A 20,550-nucleotide genomic window follows, 5' to 3' on the forward strand; every position below is an offset into this window, starting at 1 on the left:
CCTTTCACTCTTCCCTGGCTCTTGGTTTCTCAGTTTATCCCCCACTGCCCTTCCCTCCTCAGATATTCCACCATATTTACTACTTATACCTGAGTCCACTAAGCACCTCCACCAAACCCCAGGATCAAATTAGGCTGGCACTTGGCTGACTTTGCATTCTATTTCAACTCGCTTATTCTACTGACCAACTTCTTCCAGCACCTCAGCTAACACTCTGCACATCCAATGGATTGACTTCATTTCATCATCACGTCTTGACCCTGAGAATTTAACTTTGAACTCGTTCATACTCTCTGCTTTCTGTCTCACGTAAAGCTCCGGTGTACCAATGTAACCGAGAATCTCTTGAGTTCATCGTTTAAGGATTTTAGCTGGTGCTCTGCACCTGAGCCCATCTCCCTTTTAAAAGTTTTTGATCTCTCTCAATCTTAACACTCTCCAGTGAACCCATTGAGGCATCTATTCCTGTCTCCATGAGAACAGTAACTGCTACTAGTACATTCCCTCTCTCTCTCTCTCTCTCCCTCTCTGACTTTCCTACTCAGTGAATACACTGGGGGCTCACCAGCTCTCTCCTGTTCATCTGGTTCTGCGGTGGACTCTGCTGACCATGCAACAAACACCAGATTTTCCTCTAGGATGTCTATTCACCTGTGAACATCACAACTTAATTATTGTTTGTTTTAATGTCTTTGACAGAAGCTTTGCTGTGTTTTTGGATGGAGAAACCTTGCATGCATCAAAGCCTCCCCAGCTAGCCATACTTACCAGTGTCTGTCCCCTCCAAGCCACTGCAATAGCTGTGTTGTCCTTATCAGCATATCTCACAGGGGTCTCTTCCTCTGGTGGTACCTCCTCAGTCAATTGTCTCATCCTATTTGAGCACTCTTGTCTCTCCTGTAAATTCTTCATTGTTTACCCTACACTAGGTTTTTTGATATCATATTCCCCCCTCAGCCTCTGCACCAAGCAGCTCCTCATCCTTAGCAATTTCAATCACTATCTCAATGTTCCTTGCCCTCTTTCCTCTCAATTCGCTTCCCTCCTGAGCTCTGTACATCTTTACATCTACGACTCTTCTGCCGATATTCACAGCCATGATACCACCCTCTCCATGTCTTCTATATACTGTGGCCTTGACCTTTAACAAGACCACCATCAACTACATTCTTGTATCCTTCACAACCATCGCCATTAGCAAATGTGATTTTAGCCATTAAGGCCCTATGCTCCTTAATTCCCTCTCCAAACTTTTACAGCCCTTCACCAACACCTTTTAAGACTCTCCTTGAAAGCCTACATTTTTGTCAAAGGTTTCAGTCACACATCTTATCTTCTCTTTGGCTTGTTGTCGATGTTTTGTCACACCTATTGAGGCACCTTGGGATTTTTTTTCTGAATTAAAGGCATTATATAAATAAATACAAGTTCTTATTCTTGTTGCATACATGTATTATCATAATGCTTCTGAATATGATTGCTATATAACGCCACAAGATTGGAAATAATGCTTCCACTTGTGATGTTTCAAAGTTGTAGTGTGACTTTTCAAAATGCATTTTTTTTTTTTGCAAGTATAATTTTAGTTACCTCTTTTGAAAATTACAGTAACAGTATTAAGAAGACCCAGCCCATAACTAATATATCAAAGATTGACGAACGATTGGAGCAGTATACCAGTGCCATTGAGGTAATCTGAGTTTTACTCACTGTACAGCTACAGATGCATATTGATTTTTACCTGCAGACCTTAATCCCTTAAAATGGAATTGTTACAAGAATATTAGATATGTGTGGAACCTGCATTGCTTTATTGCTTTAGCCTTTTGTGAAGTTACTTATTGGAGGTTGGAAAGGTACATGACAATCACCTGATTAGTCCTGCTGACTGACCTTCATTACAGTATGGCCTGGTCTTAGTTTTTGGACAAGGAAGCCTTGTCCCTTCAAATTTTTCTCCCTCCCAATGGAAAAGTCCTTGGTTTGCACAATGTGCTTACGCAAAGTGACTGTCACCACTATGGATTTCTTCCCATAGTAAACTGAAGCTCATTGTGCGATTTACTATTTATTTATCAATATAAAATAATTAATCAATGAAGGAGCACTGTTGAATTATTGTTTAGAAGGAGCTGATTTTATTTGTAGTAGGTGTCCATTACCATTGTCATTATTTTCAAGCCAGAAGTCTTAACATTTCAGAATAAGTTAGTGTTCCTGGATCTGCTGGCAACTAAATAAATGTGTCAATAACATAATCAGATGCTTGAGAGGATTACATCTTCAGATGTGGGTTTGAATCAAGCTAACATTGTAGAAGTCTCCTCTCTGCTAGCAGTGCAGGCTCTACATGAAGTGAACTTGGGTCAGTCTGCATCTACTTCCTGTTGAGTGTGGGTGACAGTTTGAGAACTGTTCCTAATTTTGCATTAACAAAATTGCTGGAGGTAGCTTTTCTCTCTGTCCAAACATTATGTACCTGACCTGGAAATGTTTGGTGCTGATCCTGAAATAGAAAGAGTTCCATTTGACTAGTATTAAAAATTCTTAGTACGAGCAAATCTTGACCAAATTAAAGGGCACCCTGTTAGCTCAGTAATCCCTGTGTTAATAATTTACCCGATTTGAATTCCGCCATGCTATCAGCCTTGAGCCAAAGCACTTCCCCTGCCCACATGTACCCTGTTGTGATACCATTAGCATTGATTATTGTAAGTGAGTAAATATTGAAAATGTACTCATGCAAATGGTTAGAAAAGGCAAAAGATGATGATCAAATCCTTCATGACTTCAATACATCCCAAATGCTTTACAGCCAATGAATCATTTTTGAAGTGGATTTATTGGTGTAACATAGAATGCAAAGGAATTAATATTGTAACTTCCTCATGTAAACTTAAAAGTTTATTTCTGAATTATTGGTGAAATGCTTTCAATTTCCTCATAAAACAGGAACTTCCAACCTTATATATTTTTTTCCTCTCTGTGCCAATTTTCTTCCTCCCCTTTGCCGTTTCTGACTCTTTGCTAGGGTACACTCTAATGATGGGCCAATCACTTAGTATTTTGCCCAAGAGGCCATCCATTGTGTTTGAACCTAGGCTGTGAGCATCTGTAGAAACTGCCTGTCTCATTATGTTGGGGTGGTGTATTCATTCTTTGGAGATACTTCAGCAGATAAATGCTAGTTTACCTTCATTTAATAGTATTATACTCTGTCTCCCACGTACAGAGCACTACAAAGTCACTCAGACACACGTCACTGGACATGCCAAACCTACCAGAGGATGTTGCCACCAAGAAGAGCCTATGGGAGGCAGGCGATGTCGCAGGTAACTCCGCTACCAAAGGGACACCATGTAAGGTAAGAGACTATTTTTGTCACTTCTGAACCAACTTGGACCACCATCTACAAGTGCTCACTGATCTACTTGGCTTGACATCTGTAGTTGGATGAACTAGAAACCTACTTTCTCCTGTAAGACTCAGCAAGGTCTTTCAGCTTAATTTTGAAAATCCAAGCCTTTGCCAGCTGTCATTTCCTGTATTTCTATTCAGAACCATAGGTACTGCAAAAGGCCTTCCTTTTCAAGATACCTTGAGAAAGCTGCTGTGAATGAGAACTGCCAATATTTTGTTACATGGGGATCAGTATCCAAATTTTAAAAATTCACCTCATTAGAATAAGGGGAAATAAAATACACAGGTTTATCACAGCTTTTTGTCCAGCTATTCCCAAGCCAGCCAAGAATAATTTTTAGCATTCTTAAACTTTAGTTGCTTCCTTAGAAAATAAAAATGAGGTTCTTTACCGTAAATCAGTTCTCTGTATATTATTTGCTGTTACTGTGCAAACACTGATGTTCCAAACTGAGGGAAATTTGAGGAAGTTGAAAGTTCAGGCAAATAGTGAATGCGTGAAGTGCAGACAAATTTATTGGTCATTCAAGTGGTGTCTTAGGCTCCAGAAGCTATGGATTATCATTTATTTAATTTGATGCCTTATACCAGTATATTAAGCACTGAGATAAATCGACATACATTTTTTAAAAAATGCAGTTGTCTTCAGAACTGTGTGTGTCAGTCTTAAAAATGAGTTCGAATTGGAACATTAGTGGTTCCTTGCCAACAATTTATCAAGTCTGGTGAATAATAATGGAATTAAGCATTCATTCCGCTAAGAAAGCATATGAGGGAGTAGGTGGTTACAGTGATGGATTTAGATGAGGAAAGATGGGAGGAGGCTTGAGTGGAGCAATAACACTGCCTGTTTCTGTGATTTCTCTTTTCAGTCTCTGGATTTCTCCTCATGCTGGTCTTGCTAACCTCTATTACTGTGTTTCACAAAAAGCAGGGAGACAGGATAGTGCATTACACTATTTGACTTCAAGTTCAGCTTCCAATGCCATATCCTTTCCACCAAAAAGACCAGATTTTACCCTGAACTAAGTCCTTCTTGCTTATTGCTTCCATCCTTGCTGATCTATATTTGCTTCTGATACTCAAACACCTCAAATTTCTAGTTCTTATCCTTCTGTAAGATTCATTTATGGCCCTGGCCTATCTGTCCCCGTAACGTCAGACAGTAATACAAATTATTGCTGCCCCATTCCCCCAAACCCCAAAATCTCCACTTTTCTAACTTCAGCCCCGTTATTACCTTGCTTTACCTTTGCTCTGTCTTCTGCCTTCAGCCATCCAGATTCCACTCCCTGAAATTCTCCCTCTGCCTCTGTATCTCCCTCTTCTTTCAGACTTCCTCAAAAACCCAACTCTTGTTTTTGGTCACCTCCCTCTCCTTACATAGAATTCATTTTTCCACAAGCCTCTGAAGAAACTGGGGACCTTTTTTTTTCCCTGCGTTAAGCCACTATACAAATGCAAATTGTTGTTGTTGTCACTCCAAAAACAAAAGTGCATTGTGTTTTCCATCAGATTAGTATGGGACTTCCCCTCAATTTTCTGTAACCGGCCTATTAATTCCAAATTACTGTCCTATTAATTTACAGGGGAAGGATGCTCTTAGGATGTGCCTTAGGCATTTACATAAGTTTTCTGTTTCAGTACATACTTAGTGCATGATGCTTTTGTCAGGTGGGATTGGTCTGTTTGGACAGTGTCTCATCGTTCATGTTGTTCTTTCCTATACTCCCAGATTCTAATGAGCTTTTGTTACGTTTTAGCAAATCCTTGGCTAGAAACAGATGGAAAAGCAATGCTGGCCTGCCATTGATCTCTGAATGCACTGTCAATTTATGCTAACTAAAGAGTGATTGTCAGAAATGTAATCCTGTCTCCTACTCAGCAAGATCTTAAAAAGGCCGTTGTGAATGATTTGCTCAGTATTTTAGAAATAATCATTTCGATAATGAATGTGTTGTCTCTTTCCCAATCCCCCCCCCCCCCCGCCCCCCTTGCCACTAATCTCATTTATTTTTAAATCCAGGATACTGACGGACTGAAAGTAGGTGTTTGTGACCTCATCAATCAGTGGGTGAGCAAGAACCCAGAAGCAAGTCCCAGGGCCAGCCCCTCCAAACCAACTGTAAGGAAACATATATCTACACTCTGACGTTTAGTTGGCTTTCCATTGCAGTGGCAAACGTTTATCACAACATAGTGTTTTGAAGGGGGGACAGTTCCCTTTCTGTACTATATTTTTGCACTGAGAGCTAGTCCCTTGTGGTTTGAGCTCATGATGAACAACAGTAATTGATGTTAAACCGGCAAAAAAAAAATGCATCACAGGTATCTCGAGCAACAAAAAATTAGATTTAAGTTTGTTTTTTGCCCCCTGGGAGCGATTATAAACATGATGCAACTAATGAATAAAAAGTTAGCGTGAAGGGCATATCTGCCTTTAAGTCTATTAGCCTAAATTTTCTAATTGGCATTATTTTAATGCTGCCATTAACCTATTTATTGCAAGCAAAATAGCATAAGCATTAAAATAATGCTCATCTGGAAACCTAGGCTATTAAGCCACATGTCCAACAAATTAATATACCATTGGAGTTTTTGGTGTGTTAAGAATGGAGGGGACAACTATTATTTTTAATTAGAAAAGGAATTATAAACATCCCAGGGTCAATTTCTAGTCAGAGCATTGACCTAAATTAAGTTCAGATGGCTCCTACTGGAATGTACTCGTGTGGATGTCAGGCGACCTCCACAGTCAATTAAATGTGTTAACATTCAAAGTCTTGGCTCACACATTAAGCAGGGCCACGTGGGTGAGAGGTGACTGAGAATGTCCTGCACTTGCCAAGACATGCCTCACCCTGAAATTACCATTCCTGTGGAAGAAAATACAGAAGGAAAAAAAATGGAACTTGTGCATCTTTTCAGGTAGTTAGTGAACTAAAAAGAAAATCCTTTTTGCCATAATGTGCCACTGAACTGATGGGCATGATCTTATACTGTGCCAAATGTATCAATGGATAACTATGATTAGTTAGGATCCAGTGGGGCTACCTTATGACTTAAGAATGACCACAGAACCCTGAGATCATTTTCTACAAATCTTTTGACTCACTACAATATTTGTTTCCCTAAATGTATCTAAACAGCAACTAAAAAGTCCACCAGGGCAGTCTCAAGAGCCACAATGTAGACTATAGAGATAATGAAGTATGCACTTAACACTTAAAATGACAGATTCCTGGACTGTACTTTAGTCAAAGGATTATTGTATAGAACATATGATTGTAAAATTAGGAATGCTGCAAATACACAGCAAATCCAGCAGCATCCAAAAAATAGGTTAACATTTTGGGCACAGACTCTTCATTAGATAAATGTTAAGCTGTCTTCTTTTTACTTCCAGCAATTTTTATCTAATTCTGATTCATAGCCAATTTTTTTTTTCTTTTTGTGTAATGGAAACCTGGATGGGTGAGAGGCTGGAGTTTTATTGAGCGGTGAATAGATCAATATAACAATACAGCATAATAAAAGCTACCACCACGTGCTGTTTTTTCCATTGACAGCAGTGAGTATTCCAAAGCCTGGTTGCTGTCTGATTGTTTATTGAGCAAGGTTTCTGACAATCCACAAGAGACAAACCAGACATTAAACTGACGTTCTTTTCAATAGATTAATTGATTTTGTGCTGATTTCCATCTTGTGTCATAGTGTTATTATTGATTGATATTATTAAGCTTTTCTAACAGAAAGTCAACTGCATCAAAGCAAACAAATGTAGAATTAGTTTGTAGCTTAAGCTTGAGAATGTGAGGGTCTTGCCACCGAGTTCGAAGGTGAGGGCTCAAGCTACACAGCTCAATCCAGGCTATCGCTCCAGTGTAGTACCAAGAAAATGCTGACTTTTTCCATAACCGTTGCCCTTTGGAGGGGATGCTAACGAAGGTTCCGCCCATTCAGCCAGTGTTCTCCCTTAACAAATGCAATGAAAAAGCTTAACTAATTGATCATTCACCTCATTATTATTTGTGTCACTTTACTGGAGAAGAATGACTGACAAATTAACAATCAATGCATCCCACAGAGTTTTGTGATCTTTGGGAAACATGGATATCTTTCATTAATTGGCAAAAGGAGGGAATTTTAAGGTTTTCTTACTTTAGTTAAGGTCTTAAATCTTTGAGTAGACATTGTTTTTCATTCTGTGCCTATTCGTTCTTTTTCTTCTCTTCAGGCTTTCTCCAAACCTTGGATTTGCTTTACCTCTCGGTAGCCTCTGGCTCTGACTATTTCTCTCCTTCTGCATCCTCTGTGCCTTTTTTTAAATCATCCTGTGCCTTGGCTGTATCATAAGGTAATTTTCCTGACATCTCTTAACAAACTGCAAGGCGTGTTGAAAAGTAGCCAGTTTGGCATGTGTGACGAATTTAATAGCAGGAGATGGTTACCCTGGAGCTGAGAATGCATTCCTTTCTATTCACTGAGGTTTCTTGGGGGTTTCTTTGTAGCAAAATACCCTGAGGATATACTATCCAACATTCTTGCAGGTCCTTTTTCAGTCTTTATGAACAAATTCTTTAGGAATAAATTTTGTGGAGTTTTCTAGGTCAGGGTGTAGAACTTTCCAGTAAAATCTTGGTGAGTTGTAATATGCTATGTTGTTTCACATCATTATATTTGAGAAGAGAATTAACCAGAGAAGGTTATTTTGGTGAAGGGAGCAATCCCTTTCATGGAAATTATCTTCCCTGTACTATAGACAAGGAGAAAACCAAAGCAATATCATTGTTCTCCCTCAGTTCCTTCCTCATTTTAAAAATGCTGATGCTTGCTGGGCTATGTGTCCAAGGATCTTGGGTATCATCCAGTACCTAAAGTGCTATTCTTTGACTTGAGTCAGTGAGATTTCAGCTCACTTGAAACCTATTTACTTGCACAGAGTTAAAATTAGGCTCCATTTAATGAGTGTCTGTTGCACAAGGAGAGGCACCATGGCTGAGCTTTGTCCAGTCCTCACCTAGCATCTGTACTCCCACATTTTTCAGCAAAGTGATGAACTAAGACGAGGAATGAGATTACCGCTCACTAACCAGGTCAAGATACTGAGCCTAAGTTTATCATCCCACGTCACTACTTTTACTGAGATCAGGATGATTCTGGGTCCTGGACTTCTCCCTAGGAAGTCCCAGTGTCATTCCATGTTATGTTGGGATCTTGGGCATTGAATCCATTTGTGCCAGTATCTCCTCTTCAACCTTGATGGCATTCTCAGGTTGTAGAACCCAAAGGCATCTCAGTTCTGAAGTTAGATTTGAGTGACAGCCATGTCTTGGAGTTGAAGCCCACAATAGTTTGGGGAACTTCCCCTCTACAATGAAGTATATACTGAACTCCTTTTTAGCATTCAGGGTTCACCAAGTTCCCTACAAATGTGGCAACAATGGGCAAAAGTAAATCCTTTGAGGTAGCCCCTAATCCCAAATTGTGGAATGTTCTCACAATGCTGTTGAAGCAACATTCAATTTCAGTTGGTGATAAAATACAAATATGCACAATTGATTTTAACTCTAGAAGGAATTACAAATTCCTTCTAGTGTAAATCTTTAATGTATGACAAATTAGGTGTTATAAAAATATTTTTGAAAGAAAAAATCCATTTGAAGCACCTTTGATTATTTTTGAGATCCCCTGAAATATTTAACTTTTTCCGGCTTTTGTCTCTAAATCATTCTGCGGCTGGGGTGATGGGTTGGTAGGCAGGTGACCTCCTCCACTGATGCTGTTCCTCAGCATACCATAAAGAGGTGTGCAATAACAGCCGGAGATGATTCTTTTAATTCCTAGTTGGAGAAACACCTGGACTGTGTTCAACCTGCATGTGCCTCCCTATTCCAACAGCTCAGCTGAGGCTGGGAGAGCTTTTTGAATGTTCTTATCATCCGTTTATATTTATAAATGGATGGTGAGGGACCCAAGTGGCACGTGTAACTGAAGCGCTGACTTGGCATCAAGTTCCCAACAATTGCATTGTTCAAGTGAAGTTGAGTTTGTGTTTTTCTGAGTTGAAATGTGTGTAGTGAATGTGTCGGTCCCCTAGTGGAATCATTGATGGATGTTTCAGTTTTGATTATATTCAGGGAATTCCTAAGGCAGCAAGTTCTCAAACGCAAAAGTCAAGCTAGAATTTAAACATAAAAGGACAGGATTTTATCAACTTAGCCTCTGCTGAAATGGTGGTGGGGGTGGGGGGGGTGGTGCATTTGAGGGTGGGGAATCAGAATGGTGAAGAAGTGAGCTTTGTTGAGACTCTTCCAAGAACACGACATTACCAGCCCACGTCTGGGTTCCTCAGCCAACCAGGGAAGGCGGCTAGGATGACGCATCCGAAGAAGGATCTCTGATTAAGAGGGCTATGATATGGGTTAGAATGCTGAACCTGCACTTGGACTTTTGAAATTTGAGACTGCAGCATCCAGAGGACTGGAGAGGAAACCTGGAGATACAGCTGTCTGGGTGCCTCACTCTTACCTGGAAGTCTTGCTGTGGGATCTGAAGGACTGTAGTGAGGTGAGCTCTCCCAAGCTCAGGAAGAAGAGGACAACCTTCCAACCAAGCAGGCATGAATGGAAATGGCAAAGAAGGTCATCAGCAGAAGTATTTTCCCTCCAGCCTACAGACAGTACCAAGAGGATCTAGGACTTCAGGAGCCAGAAGAGGTGAATGGCATTAACACTTTCAGGTGCCAAGCCCACGCTTTGACTTCTATGCATTTTCCTGCACAGCACTCCTCAGAACAACATACATTGCAGCAACACTCATTCTTCTCTCTCAGGCGCCTCACATGCCCATCTGAACAGCAAAACTAACACTCACTCTCATCTTACTGACCTTTCATGTCCAGCTGGATCTTGCTGTCTATCTCCTTTGCCCTGTGTAAGGGCATGTGGCTGAGGAGAAGGCAGCTGGTGCTGTGTGCTTCATGACTATAGTGCCTCTGTGTTTGTCTCATCAGAGGTGCAAGGTGCAGTTGCTTAGGCTGTCCCTGTGTCATGGTGAAGGCTGGCTGCAGAGAAGTGCAGCTGAAGGTGAGCAAAGTACTAGACAGGTGAAGTGACTTCTGAGAAGTTGGCAATCAGCTGTCTAGCAGTGATAGCATGCTCAGAGAGAGGAAATGTTTTGGGCAGCGGTCTCACATTTTTCAGTCGATGGTCTCCCTTGTGATCTCTTTGCCTGCTGTTGACTTGAGAGCAGTTATTGGTTTGTGAAGGAAGCACAGCCTCCTGAAAGGTCCAGCTGGATCTTCAGGCAGGGAGGCCCGGGTACCACCCTGCAAGAGCCAGAGGCCATCTACAGTGCCTGTGCAGACTATGCTCATACTTCTGATCTTCCTGTTCCTTCACAATGCAGAAGCAGAAAGAGGTCTGTGGGAGAAAAAACAGTTGTGGATGATGGTGGAGGGGGGGAGGGGATGGTGGTGGATGGAGAACCATCCTCCCTTTAGGGTTCCCAATTACATATGCCAGGACTCGGTTAAAAGTGATTGCAAATAATTTATTCGTATAACTTTTAAATTGTCAGTTGCAATCAGGATGAAATTTTATGCCTGACACAATTGGTTACAAGCTTTTGGCGAACGTTTTCATGGCTATTCTGCGCCAAGTCAGTCAAATCTGGACATCAGCCTCCACTCCAGCCCATCTTCCACCACTCCTCCACAATCCTTCACCCTTAACCCTACTCCTGAGATCCTGACGGTTTTTCCCATCCAGTCGCAAAAGTAATCTTTACAATTCTTAAATATACTTTTAAAATCAACCTTTGCAACTTTTAAATATACTTTTAAAATACTTAAATTCTTTAAAGCAACTTGGTTATTTAACTTTCCTCTTAATGTAAACATTTATTTTAAGACTTACCCACAAGTTTCTCTTGGGTCCCTTGTGGCTTTCAACAATGGAGAACTGTGGCCCACCACAAGCAGGCCCCACCCTATGCCTGCTTTGTAGTCATGTTGTTTGCCATGGTAGCCTTTACCTTGCATGGTAGGGGAGAAAAATGAAGTGTAACCCACCCAGCCATTGTTATTTATAGGAAATACTATGAGGATGCAGCAGACAATGCTCATTTCCTTCCTTCAGTGGGCAAGAGGAAAATTATTCAGGTAGCTTTCTTGGGGCAGAGTCCTGGCTTCAGCTTTTACTGCCTAATTTTCCTTCATTGGCTGCCTTGGGTGGACCAGGAAATCGGTGGAAAAATGGTGGAAAACCTATTCCATGATGTCCTGAGCATCTGGATTCATACACACCCCCTCATTTATATTACAGTTTGAAGTGCCACCCACAGATGTTTGCTGCTGGAAACGTCTACGTCATACAAATGGTAATAGTCACCAAAGTCCATGTGAACTCCTTACCACATTATGCCGTGGCTTCTTGTTGATATTTACAACTGCCAGCTCTCTCTCTAGTTCACATATTTCAGTATAATAAAGTCTGACGGAGGTAGATAAGGACTAAGGTCCCCTCCTTATCATACACACCATGGGTGATATGCAGCACATTGTGGCCTTTTCTTTCCTTAAATTCAAGGTTTGCAGCTCAGTAGAGATTTCCCATTGATAGTACCAGGCAAGTCATTACCAAGGAAACTTTCCCATCCGCATGTGATTTTAATGAATAATAGTCCTCACAAAGTGAATGACTTTCTAATTAAATTTTCTAAAAGAAAACAAATATTAGACATTTTTTGGTCATTGTGCAGCTAACCAGCCTGGTTACTGAAAGGGCAGAGAGTGGATTACAAGTTATAAAGCCCTTTTACATTGCTGCCACTCTGCAGCCTCCTGGTGCTGTTCCTCAAATGGTGTTGCTAATGGTGAAGCCATTGAATCTGGGGGCAGTGCATACCCAACAAAGAAGTGAACCTAAACTGGCTAGAGAGTAAGACAAGACCATCAAGGTCGTTTGCAAGCTTAGCCTGCTGTGGAATTATCTGAATGTTTGCTGCTGATCGCAATCTGCTAAAGTAAAACCTCTTACAGACACCTATTTTTAAAATATGATGTAGAGAATCATTTACAGCTGTGATCAAGACCAGTATGTCAGGCTATCATTGTCCTTGGTGAATCTAGATGAGAGAGAGAAAAGCATTAGATAAGATTCCTGATTGGGATCCAATAATTCTTGTTGTTCAGTGCACATGTGGATATAGGGTAGAAGCAGGTGCTGTCCTCTCTGAAGGGATAGTCCCTGTCCCAGCTCATGCATGAAAGAAGGATATTTGAGCAAGTTAACTCTGCCTCTGGAACTGTGCCCAGCAGGAGTCAGCACCTTCAAGAAAAAAGGCGAAAAAGTGTCACTTCAAAAGTGTAAATGCGGCTTCTGATTAAAATATACTAGGAGGGATCACTGGATAATAAATAAGGAGGAGGAAACCTTCCACAAACCTTAATCTCCATGCCTTCTAAGGATTCATTTTAGGAATAACTGTTGAACTGTTTTAATTAATGTGACCACTGAGTACGCTCATGCACACTTCCTGTGAAAACTCCCTGGTGGAAGACACGAGAGGGAAATTAGTTGATGTTTTGACCTCCCTTTGCTAGGCACTGAGGCCATTTACTCTGAATTGAATTAATGCACTGCTATCTTGTGTTCCTCTGTAATGTCCATTATATATATCAATTGATAAATAACTTTTATTTTTCCTATAGTCATGTGAGCAGGCAATAGTGAATACTGTACACAACTTCCCCTCTTCTTTGTGAAATTGAAGAAAGACTGACCTCTGTGTCTTTGTACACTGAGTGCTGAATGTCAGCTTTGGACAATTAATGGTTCTCAGCTGATTTGAAAGAGCTGATTACATTGCCATTCTTTAAAATATGAATATTGGTGTGATATAGCTCAAGAGTTAATTTCTTATCTTTAAACACACTCTTTGTGATTGAAATAAAACCACCAGCCAATTCAGAGGCTTTGGTAATTATGGTTTATTTAGTGTGCAATGTACCTTTAAGAATAATACTTGTTAAGGAAGTACACATTATCTGTAGTAACCAATATGAGAGTAGCGCAGGCTACCTCAGAAGTCTGTAGAGATAGAGATGGAGTTGAAAGCACACGAGTAGTTGCTGCTGAGTATATTATAAATAAACTTAATGTTTCCACCCAAGAGGTGTCTGCTGGTCAACTCTATCATTAATAGTACAACTCGGCCAGCCCACAACAGAGGCAATCTGGAAATTTCCTCTCCGACACCATAGTGTGATTAAAGCCAGGCGCTGTGATCACATTGACTGTGAGATACAAACCAGGTCCAGCCTACCTTCTGTATGCAACAAGTGGAACATCCAGGGGGAAAAACAAAATAAAAGCAAAAATAAAGGCAAAGAGCTCATTGTTCTGGTTCTTTCACAACCAAGCTCCTTTTGAAATTTTTTTTTCAGCACTGCTAGTTGGCAAACTGCCATTTCACCTATGAAACCTGAGATTGTATCCAGCTCAGGCCAGAGTCCTTCCTCTTAGGCAGTCATTATATAGGGAGACAGTAACTGTCCTATACAACCTCTGACTGTCCTATACAAATAAACTTTGGGCAGTTTCAATTTGATCCCCTGAGACTAACAAAAGCATAAAATCCTCCCACAATTCCGTGCAAATTGACTGTAACTCTGGGATGGTTGGCATGGGAATTTACTAAATTAATACTGGCATGTGATCTCCTGAAGTAAGAAGTAAAGCACAAGGCCAGGGAAATTCTACCCTACAACTGGCTGAACTACATCTGACCTGCAAATGCTTGATTACTGAACTTGGTTCTTAAGATCGAAGCTCATTCTATTCACCACCAGGTGACCATTTCTTTAAAAAAAACAATTCTTTAAAACAAAATTGAGAAAGTTAATGTAAATGTGCGTTTCCAAATGCAAAACTAGGTCATGATTTTTTAGATTTAGACTCAGTGACATGAGTCCAAAAGCTGAGGTTCATTGAAACCCTTGAGTCTCAGCCTCCTGAGACAGTAACTGTACTTAATTACAACATTCAATGCTCATCTTTTTGCAGAGGAAGGAGATAAGTAATTCATTGTTCCTTTACACATAAATTATCTACACCGGAAGTATTTCCACCCAAGATAACCAGACAGAAAAAACAAAATAAGATGTAGTTTTGAGACTATAAGGCAATAGCGCCCCCTAATGCCTGTCTGTAATGTTTACATGCTGGACAACTTCAACATACGTTTATAATTGGCTGCATAACTAAGCCCATGTTGGCTGCACTTTAAGAGATAATTAGAGTACAGCTGAGAAAGATAATTCGACTTTAACAACTTGGCAATGACATTGTGAAGATAGCTGGGGCGGCACAGCAGTTGGTGCAGAAAGTGGTGACCAGCAGCTCCTAGCTCGCCCTGGCTGCTGCTAATTACTCTAAACCACGTCTGGCTACCTTCTGTCAGCTTGGGTGGAGCTGACTCCTCCAAATCCTGGAGAAATCCCAGTGGCTGTTGAAAGCTTCAGGGATCTTGTGACATCATTTAAGGCTGGGAGTTACAAACAAATAATTGTAAAGGATGCCCTGAGGAGCAGACTTGTGGCCACAGAAATTGTGATGTGGTTTTACAAAGGTGAGGTCATTGGCCAAAGATACCTGATTGGATATAATGTCTGAATTCTACCCTGTGATGGACCAGCATTCCATTGTAAATGAATGAATAATATTTCAATTTAAAGCACTTCTTATTCAGTCACATGTATTAGAAATACTTGAATTAAATGTTTTTAGTTTGGTTTAGTTAGTTGTTGAATCAAAGGTTTGTAGCTTCCAAGGTGCATTCCAGGAGTTCAGCCGTGTAAGGTTAACAATCCAGTGGCTGCAGGATCTTGGAAATATTTTGCTGAACGAGGTGTGAAAAATGAGGCCCAGGTTCAAGTAACTCAAGTACCTTGATGCATTCTGAAGAATATTGAGGAATCCTGACTAAATCTTTTCTCTGAACCAGTGCTACCAAAAACAGATTGGCTGGTCTTTCATCTCGTTGCTCCTTGTAGGATCATTGTGAGGAAAATGTTTGCATACATTGTGGCAACAGAGGTTTTAAAATACAGTAATTCATTATATCCCAAGTGCAGCAAGATAATGCTGAGGGTAATAATAGCTGTGTTAAATAAATGCAAGTCATCTCTGTTTTCTTTTGTTACTCAACATCTACTGAGCAGAGGCAGATATTTTTAAATTTCTCAAGATGGAGGTTGAGTTTTTAAAGTCTGTTATTCAACCTTGTTTTAGTCAGGGATTTTAATTGTTCCATTATTTCATATACCTTCTCAAAAAGTTGGAATAATTCATGATGGGTGTAGTCAAAAGTTTTTTCTGTTAAATAGCAAGATTCTTGATGCACTATCGATCCCTTCATCAGATGAAAGCTAATGATATTGCAACACAAATTAACCAGCTGAGTTTTCACAGCTTAAGAACTTGCCCAGATGTTGCCTCATTGCATTAACCAGTAACACTAGTCTCATCCTGTCCAACAGAAATCAGTTCCACAACCCCAGAAGACTGAGTATACATTACCTTTATTCTGGGGGAGGGTATGCATAGTTACAAGACCAATATCTGGAGAGCTTGATTAACATCAATTCCCATGATCTACCAATCAAATCACTTATGTTGTGGGAATGAATAGAGGTTTCACTATGCTGGTGAAATCGTAGATAATTTACTTGCTTTAGTCCAGATTTTGCAGTAGCAATGATAATGAAGCTGTTGTGTTTGCTGTCATTACTCATCTGAAAGTAACAGCAACTTCTGGTCTTTGCACACGTGCAGTCAAACACAGAAATCCAGAAGTTGCTGTTATTGATATTACGCTTCTCCAGAGAGTACGCTGGTGAGTTTTCCCCAGAATGCAATCATTTAGAGATAATTGAACTCAAAGAGAACTCCACTATTATGCTCTTTCTTGCTGTGAAAACCCTTGAAAAAGTTGCGCCTTGTTAAGTGAGTTCGAAGTGGAATTTTAATGGTGGACTAAGTTCATAATTATTGTTAAACAAACTCACTGGACCTGAAAATATTCATTTTATATTCGTTGAATATCAAATTTGCCCATTATGATATTCAATATATTGATTTGTTTTTAAAAATTATGGTATTCCACCCTCTACCTTAATCCTGCATGTATGTCCCAATCATTTATTTCGCTATCTGTAAAACTTAAAAGTAAATAGTGAAGGGATTCAGTGGTCGTTTTACATCAGGGTTTGCTGATTGTGAAAATACTTCAGTGTAATTGGCTGATTACCCTGTTTGATGGCATCACTGCTGGTGTATGCTTGGAGATCTCCTCCTTAACTTGGTGCCAGGTTGAAACTGGCATTCGGAAGGCGGATATCCATGCCACGGAGATGGCTAGGTTTTTGTGGGCAACTTTCTTTGAGCACTGTCGCTTCACTGCTGACTGTGCAATCTAACCCTTTAAATTTGGAATACCAAAGAACAGTTTCCTTTCCTATTCACTTTGTTTACAATCCCAAATACCAGAAATATTCTTTTATTCCCATTTTATAGAATTTGAGTAGCTCAAATTCTTGGGATGGAATCCCAGTAAGAAAATTTCCTCATTCTCTCCCATCATCCAGAGTTCCTTTATCATTCATTCCGATTGTAGAAAATCCCACTAGTTCAAACTCATTGTAGCAAAAGTGACTAGCTTTAGTTCAGCAACTGCTCCTTTTAAAATCAGTCATTGTAGATAAGCAGTCTGAAAACTGACTGCAGTTCAAAACCTGGTATCAAGCTTATCTTAAAATGTTGCAAGTTTCCTCAGCCAGAGCCTTGAAAGGGGTATATCAAATTCGAACAACACCATTCAAATTGTTTGATTTCTCTATGACTAACAGAATTTTTAATTAAAAAATGTAATAGTGTGGTCAATTATTCAAAATCCAGAAAGTCTGGAAAATGAGTTAATTTTCAGACTATAAAAAGAGCTGCTCTGTTTCAATCTGAGAGTCAGTTTGAGAAAAGGATCTGGTCAGTTTGAGAAGAAATCCATTTGAAGCTTTCAAGAGATATTTTAGGTTATGAAAAAATAGATTAGCTATGAAGTGATTGAAAATACTGATGCCCAAGCAAAGGCTAGAGTAAGCAGGGTGGAAAAGAGTGACAAATGTAATGCCTTATATTCTCTCCCTTTTTATGGAATTGCATTGCATTTGGTGCTCTAAAACGTCACCAGAAAAGTAACAAATATGACCCGCAGTGTTATTCTACATTAAATCACTGAGTTTGCAATCACATGGGCAATGAAGCAAGAATTTGTGCCAGTTGGCAATTTCAATATGCAATTTATAACAATCTTAGTCATACAGAGTATTTTTGGCAAAGTAGTTGTATGTGTATCATAATGTAGTTGCAATGTAGAAAGCCCAGCATTCTGCCACCAACAGGAGTCTCATGGTCTTGTCATGGATCGATGAATTACTTTGTAATATGGATTTCAAAATAATCAGATTTTTTAAAAAAATTATAATCGAAATGGCAATTGTCACAACTGTAATAAATTGAGAAATGCAATGCAGACTTTTAACTGGATAAATTACGTTTGAAATGTCTGGATAAATGGAATTTCATATTGAACAATCCGGTCTAATTTTTCAAAAAGAAAATAGTACCTTTCCTTTAATTGTATGGGCTCCATTTCTACATGTGTGACCCTGGTTGTGCATACTTAAAGCCACCTGCCCCATATGCTTGCTATTGGTTTAGTTTGCCCATTATAATGAGCGAATGAATGGAATATATTTTTCATTTTGTGTTTCTCCAGGAAATTAAGGCAGGGGATGTGAGAAGCAAAAAGAATATTTGGGAGAACAAAACTGATTCTTCCCCCAAATCAGCGCATGCTGGAAAGGTGAGTAAACCATTAATGTCACCTTGTCAGGAAGACTTTGCAAACAAAACCATAAGAAAGCTTAAAATGAGAATAGACCTTTCAATGCAACCTACATGTTGTCCATAGAAGATTACCTCAATCCTGTACCCATTCCCCACACCCCTCTCAGCACCCCTATACTCTCAAGTAGGATGTGGGTCAACCAGATGTACTAATATTTCTGTTATCCTGAATGGAAATGTAATGGTGTAAAGAGGATTAGACAGAACAATTCCAGTAACAACTAAAAAAAAATAGTAGCAATCAGATCTATACAGAAGAAGAGTTATGTATTTTATTTTAGCCTGGTACTGATTTATTGCATATATGCACATCCAATGACTGGTATATGATGCACAACAGCTTCAGTTACAGCTCAGTTAGCCCTAGGGATGAACATCTGAAAAATTCAGCACCTGTTTTTGGCAACTTGAAGATAAATCTTGATCTGAAGTTACATTATCTTCAATTGGATTGGCTCTCAAAATCCGAAGCTTGGCTATTTTGAGACTGAACATATTTTTGTTTCAACTATGCAAAGCAAAACTTCAGAAATCTCCTGCCCATCCCAGTCAGCTGATGTGCTTTTACTTTTGGCTTCTACTTAGTTACTGTATAAAAATGGGCAGTTACACTATTTGCTGCGATGGGGGAACAGGTCTGCTCATTAAAGTATTTTAATGGGACACAAGACATCCAGTACACATGGGTAAAGAATACCACTTTTTACAAACTGTATTTTCATTTAAACTTGCTGACAAACATGAAAGTTTTTGAGTAGAAATGTGTCTTTGGCAGTGATGTGAAATGGGCATTATTGAATTTGGTATACAGCACCCACTCTTCAGTCTCATTGACTGCAATGAAATTAAATATTAAGTGCTACATTTATTAGGCAGCTTGTCTGCTATCACTGGTTCATTTCACCACCCATAATGATTTGTGTTTCCTGTAAAATATAGGTTTGGAAGATAAAAAGATTTCCAGTCAGAATGAATGGAGAAAGGATATGTGGGAGAATGCTCCCAATTTTATATAGTTGCATGCACAAGAGAAGGAAATCTTAAGTTGACTTCCTGCATCTCTTAATATCGATGCATGGAGTGACAGGTTATGTCTTTGGGACACAAACATAAGTTATACTATTGTGTTGAAAGCTTTGCTCACTTGAGAAAAACCAGTGGCAACCACATAAACAAATGGCATCAGCTTGACTGTCCCAAGATCCAGAGTTAATACAATGGTAGAGTTCTCCAATAACAACTTAGGCTCATGTAACATCTTGAACATAAAATTCTACAGCTTGAAATTAGAATTTACACAATGAGATGAGTTAAAACTGGACCAAGGAACTGATGAAGGGTGAATAGAATATGAATGTGAACTAGAAAAGAAAAAATAAAAACAATTTAAAGTTGATATAGGTATGTAAAAAGGGAACATTTGGCAAAGACAAATGTGGGCCCATTACAGGCAGGGTCAGGATAATTTATAATGGGGAACAGAGAAATGGCAGAGAAGCTAAATGATTTCTTTTTGTCTGTCTTCACTGAGGAAAATGCAATAAATCCCCCAGAATTAGAGATCCAAGGAGCTAGGGAGAATGAGGAATTGAAGGAAATTAGTATTAGTAAAAAGGTTGCATTAGAGAAATTAATGGGACCAAAGGTTGATAAATCCCTGGGACCTGATATTCTACAACCCAGAATGTTGAAAGAAGTATCCTTGGAGATGGTGAATGTATTGGTGATTATATTCCAAAATTCTATAGGTTCTGGAAGGGTTCCTACAGAAGGAAAGGTAGCAAATGTCGCCCTGATATTTAAAAAGAGGAGAGAGAAAACCTGTTGGACTGACATCAGTAGCAGGGAAAATGCTGGAATCTGTTATAAAGGATGTGATAAATGGACACTTAGATAACAATGATCTGATGGGGCATAGTCAACATGGATTAATGAACAGGAAATCATGTTTGACAAACCTGTTGGAGTTTTTTGAGGATGTTACCAACAGAATTGATAAAGGGGAGTGTACTTGGATTTTCGGAAGGCTTTTGATAAAGTCCCCCACAGGAGGTTGGTTAGCAAAATTAAAGCACGTGGGATAGGAGGTAATGTACTGGCATGGATTAAGGATTGGCTAACAGGTAGAAAACTGAGTAGGAATAAACAAGTCATTCTCGCA

General features: G+C 39.6%; 1 protein-coding gene across 2 annotated transcripts in view; it reads left to right on the top strand.

The window, feature by feature from the left end:
- lsp1a (lymphocyte specific protein 1 a) overlaps positions 1 to 20,550 on the top strand; it is a 378,182-nt gene that overhangs the window by 317,991 nt on the left and 39,641 nt on the right. For both annotated transcript variants that reach the window (XM_041197226.1, XM_041197227.1), the window contains exons 9-12: positions 1,609 to 1,690; positions 3,233 to 3,364; positions 5,447 to 5,545; positions 18,259 to 18,345. In XM_041197226.1, the coding sequence (XP_041053160.1) occupies positions 1,609 to 1,690; positions 3,233 to 3,364; positions 5,447 to 5,545; positions 18,259 to 18,345 (400 nt within the window). The remainder of the gene's footprint in view (positions 1 to 1,608; positions 1,691 to 3,232; positions 3,365 to 5,446; positions 5,546 to 18,258; positions 18,346 to 20,550) is intronic.

The sequence above is a fragment of the Carcharodon carcharias genome, chromosome 10 (genome assembly GCF_017639515.1).
Source record: "Carcharodon carcharias isolate sCarCar2 chromosome 10, sCarCar2.pri, whole genome shotgun sequence".
NCBI lineage: Eukaryota > Metazoa > Chordata > Chondrichthyes > Lamniformes > Lamnidae > Carcharodon > Carcharodon carcharias.